Source organism: Enhydra lutris, unplaced genomic scaffold (genome assembly GCF_002288905.1).
Source record: "Enhydra lutris kenyoni isolate GAN:26980312 unplaced genomic scaffold, ASM228890v2 scaffoldscaffold12, whole genome shotgun sequence".
Classification (NCBI taxonomy): Eukaryota; Metazoa; Chordata; class Mammalia; order Carnivora; family Mustelidae; genus Enhydra; species Enhydra lutris.
Window position 1 is genome coordinate 78,265,372 of NW_019154096.1, and position 4,335 is coordinate 78,269,706.

At 55.0% G+C, this 4,335-nt stretch overlaps 1 protein-coding gene across 10 annotated transcripts in view; it reads right to left on the reverse strand.

Annotated features, from left to right (window-relative positions):
• Positions 1–1,006: 1,006 nt before the first annotated feature.
• The window catches only part of LOC111145276 (early B-cell factor 3), a 115,460-nt gene continuing 112,131 nt past the window's right edge, over positions 1,007–4,335 (reverse strand). For 5 of the 10 annotated variants that reach the window (XM_022500105.1, XM_022500102.1, XM_022500104.1 and 2 more), the window contains 2 exons: positions 3,905–4,102; positions 1,007–1,605 (listed from right to left, as the gene is read on the reverse strand). In XM_022500105.1, coding sequence (XP_022355813.1) covers positions 1,574–1,605; positions 3,905–4,102 — 230 coding nt within the window. In that variant the 3' untranslated portion in view covers positions 1,007–1,573. Of the gene's footprint in view, positions 1,606–2,702; positions 2,816–3,904; positions 4,103–4,335 lie in introns of all 10 variants that reach the window. The other 5 variants (XM_022500098.1, XM_022500099.1, XM_022500095.1 and 2 more) reach the window with 2 other exon arrangements.

Below are 4,335 nucleotides of genomic sequence, written 5' to 3' on the forward strand. Positions count from 1 at the left end.
GTCATGGGTGGCAGCTAAATGACTTTTTACATTCTACAGAAAAATAAAATAAGGACACAGCCCCAAACGGTGTCCCCTCTTCGCGGCTGTTCAACATGCACAGAATCTACTAGGATTTGTCACAGCCGGGTGGCACCGTTTTGTTTTGACTATACAACGAACTTCTTTTTCAAAAGTATTTGTTCAGATAACTTAAAAATAATATAAAAATAAACAATGAATTTGACTTTTCCTCAAAATAAAAAAAAGGGGGGGAAAAGAATGGAAAGTCTAGAAAGCAAATCTTTGAAATACAAATGAAATGCAAGGACACCAGTTCACTTGAACAAAACAGGTCAGAGAGACAGCTCTTGGCTAATGCTCTTCCCAACACCAGGCCACGATCAAAAACCAATACAGACAAGAAAAAGAAAACGGCAGGAAAAGCAATGTACAAAATTTCAAAGATAAATACAATATTTATAATCGATATGTTACAAAAGAAAGTCCCTTAGCAACTGTAAGTGTTCATGGAAAAGTGTTGAATGGAGACCATTTTATTCCTTATGAGACACATAAGGAAGAAAACGTGTTTTTGTTTTTGTTTTCTAAATATTTAAGTGGATCTGAAAAAAATTCAAGACAAGTGTATAAATATTTAGCTACAACTTTGGCAAAATCACAAAAGTCTACAATTTTATAACCACATACAAAACACATTAGGGAAGAAGGAGCTAGAAGTCAAAAGGACAATTTCTGGTACAAGAAACATGGACCTCACAGTAGCCTAAGAATGCAATAGTATAGAGTGCTAGCAAAAGTTGAAAAAATGTTGCAGATCACACTTGCTTAACAGGAAGCTCTAGCAGTGGGAGAATATTTTAACCAACAGACAGTAGCATTTTTTTTTTTTCTGTCAGTGTGCTTGTTGAAGGCAAGAGAATTCAATATCAAAGTTACAATTTCTAACTACAATAAGTTACAAAGTTTCATTTCATTAAGATGAAGTTAAGCAATGATAAACCCTCCCTCCCTCCCTGCCACCCCGAATTCTCCTAGTCACATAGTCCTCCTTTCTTCCAGTTCGATGGCTCACACCTCCTTGGCCCCTTTTTTTCACCACAAAAAAATATTTCACATTCTAGAGATACACAACCATTGTGAGTCTAAGTATGAGTACAGAAAAATGTCTGGAGGCATTTCTCATCAGTGTTTCATGATAATCAAAATGGTGCATTCACAAAGTTTCTCCCAACACATAGCAAGTACTAGACATAGCCAAGACGGAGTCGGAAACTTTATACAAAATAGGCGTCGCTTTGTTCTCCTTAGTCTTCGGGACTGAGAAATGTGAAAATATGAGAAAAGTTCAGTCAATAAAATGGAATTGTTCATGAAGAAGTAGGCTTGTTTGCATGTTGATTCTTAATAGTTTAAATAAAATCTTTAAACAAAGTCTCTTGTAGCGTTTCCGCCGTGGCCGATGCGCGTGCGGACACTGGCTCCCGCCGCAGCTCTCCTGGACTAAACGTGTCCCCTGAAGTCCGTCCTTGGGTGCTGGGTGCTGGGTGCTGCGGAAGGGCGAGCGGGCCGCTCACATGGGCGGGACTACCAGCCCAGACATAGCTGAAAGAGAGAGAGCCGCGGGTTACTGGCTGCCCCCCTCGCGGGCCGGGCCGGCCTCCGCCTGGGGCTTGACTCAACGGTGCTGTGGGGCGTGCGCCGCGCCCGCCAACCAGCCATGGGCTCGGTCCAGGCGCGGGGGGCAGGGGGCCTCTACTTCACGGGAGCTGGGTACGTGTGGGGACAGACACCCCCCACCCGCGACCCCTCATGCGGCAGCCCTCCTCCAGGACTTCACTGGAAGGGCTTCTCCTGGGCGAGGCCGCCCCTTCCCACAGGTCTCAGTGGCTCGTTCACAGCAGACGGAGGCCCAGACTCCCCAGAGGCCACCTCTGTCCAGAGACGTGAACCAACCTGGTCACGTCTGTGACGCCAGCCAGGGCCGGCCCGCAGCCCCACTGGGACCCGGGCGCCAGGCTCACTCCCTCCGTGAAAACCGGGGCGCCTCAGTTTCCCCTCCGCTCTCAGCCCTTGCCTCGGACCTCCTGTGGACTGTGCGGTATCGTAATGGTGAGTCGCGGGCGCCCTGGGAGCAAAGCCGCTCCCAGCCCACCTGCCCTGCCACCTCAAGGCCAAGGCCCCGAAGAGACCCAAGTGACAGCCCCATGTCAGGGAGCTCTCTCTGCTCCTCTCGGAGTAAGAAACTTGGTGCTAAAATGCCAAGTGCAGCGGACGCTTTCCAGTGAACTCCTGGTACGAGTAGAATTTACGTCTTTTCGGTGTTGTTTAATTTTGGTCAGAACGATCGTTCTCATTAATTTATGTATAACATATTAATACATTTGTTCACGTAGTGATGCGAGCTTCAATTTCCCAGTTCATTAATTTCTACAGCCTTAATTCCTCTCCGACTCACCGTTACAACATTAGGGTTTTGGCAGACCCGTGTGGGTACACACCGCCCGGGCGGTGCCGTCCTCCCGGGGGCCTCCGCGCCATGCGGACGGTGGCCGGGCCATGGCCCCTGGCCCCCTGCTTCGCGAGAAGCTCTGGGCTGGGGGCCGCGGCGGGCCTGCAGGCCGGTCGGCGGCACCCGGGGCCCGGGCGTCCCTCTCATATGCTAAGCTGTTGGGAAGACAATTATTTCAAATCACGGGTACCTTTCCAGTTCCTTTTTTGAGCATTAGTTCATCAAAGTGAAATATGCCACCGACTTCACAAAAGGGCCAGTTTGTCTTCTCCACGGTAACGTCCTCAGCACCCAGCAGAGAGCCTGGCACATAGTAGGCGCTCAGTAAATACTGGTTGAATGGATTCATTTTTTTAAAGGAGTAACTGGATTTGATTTTCACCGGGAGGAGCATATACCAAAGGTGATGTCTGAAAGAGGCCAGACGACGGCCACTTAACTCAGTGCCTGTGGCCCCCGTGAGTCACAAAGAGCCACGCAGAAGATCGCGAGGCCTAGGGGCACACACGTGGCCCGGCTGCCGCACACCTCACAGGGCGGCCTATGCGGCCCAGAGGGACGCGGCTCTGGGCCGGCACCCGGAGCCTGCTCCACGTGGCCCCATCTGGGGGCAGCTGCGTCCGCAGGGTGCCTCCCCCTGCCCTCGGGGCCAGCCCTGCTCCCTCCTCAGTGTGCGAGGGAGAGGACTCAGAGGAGCCGGCTCCCACCCAGTGTTCACGCATGCACGGCCCCAGGCTGGGCGCAGCCCTTTCCGAGCACAGCACAGCCCGGCGGGGCAGGGTCTGCTCTACAGGCTGAGAAGGTGGCTCCGCCTCAGGACGTGGAGTGTGCGCTGGCTTTGCACCAGGCTCCGCAGGTGGCACAATGACCCACCATCCCCACCCCAAGGCCACTCTGCTGCCTGGGAGCAAGGAGGCCGCCAGCGCCGATGCCGCCGGTGGGTGCTCCCTGCTCTCCCGGCTGAGCCGCGGCCGTGAAGGCCCGTCTGCTGAGTGGTCGGGACAGGGCCACCCCACCGTGCCCCCCGCTGCCTCTGCCCAGTGCCCCGGCAGGTCCCCTTCCTGAGGGGAGGACACGGGGGTGAGGTTGGAAGCAGGAGGCAACGGTTTTTACCAGCGAGACTGTTACTGGTGGGGGTGAGCCCCGGGGTGGGGTGGTGGGGAGTCCTTCACGTGGCTACTGGAAGGGGGGGGTGGCTCGCAATGCGGCTCAGTGGTGGGGTGGGGGGAAGCATGCATGGGCCACGGCAGGGGCGAGGACCCGGAGGAGGGCTGGAGCTCGCACCCCACGGTGCAGCCTGGCCTGCCCTCAGGGTGGGGTGGCTGTTGGGGGGAGGTAGGGAGAGTTCCGCCTGCGCTCGGCGAGCCCTGGGGCCGGTGCGCCGCCCCTCACCTTGCAGTCCGTTCCCGTTGGCGCTGGTGCAGGAGGGAGGAGGAGAAGCTTGGGGCCGGACCACGGGCGCGAAGGCGCTCTTTTGTTTCACTGCAGAGATGACATTGGCAGGTGAGAATGAGAAAATGCTGTGTGTGCCGCTACAGTTTGAAGGGAGGGTGACCGAAGAGGCTGCCATGGTGGGGCTGGACGGCACTACTGCAACAAAGCAAACACGTCAGCACGCGCGGCGCCGGCACGGCAACAGCACACAGAGAGGGCTCTCAGGGCCTCGCCTGGAGCGGCGGCCCGACAAGACAAGCGCGACACGCTTCTGGCTCGGCCGCTCTCTGGCTAACAGGCAAACGCTCGTGGGGACTTTCCTTTCCGACCGGCAGCCCCGTCTCGTGCGGGTCTCCGGCCGCCGCAGGCCGGTCTGCCGTCGCCACGCG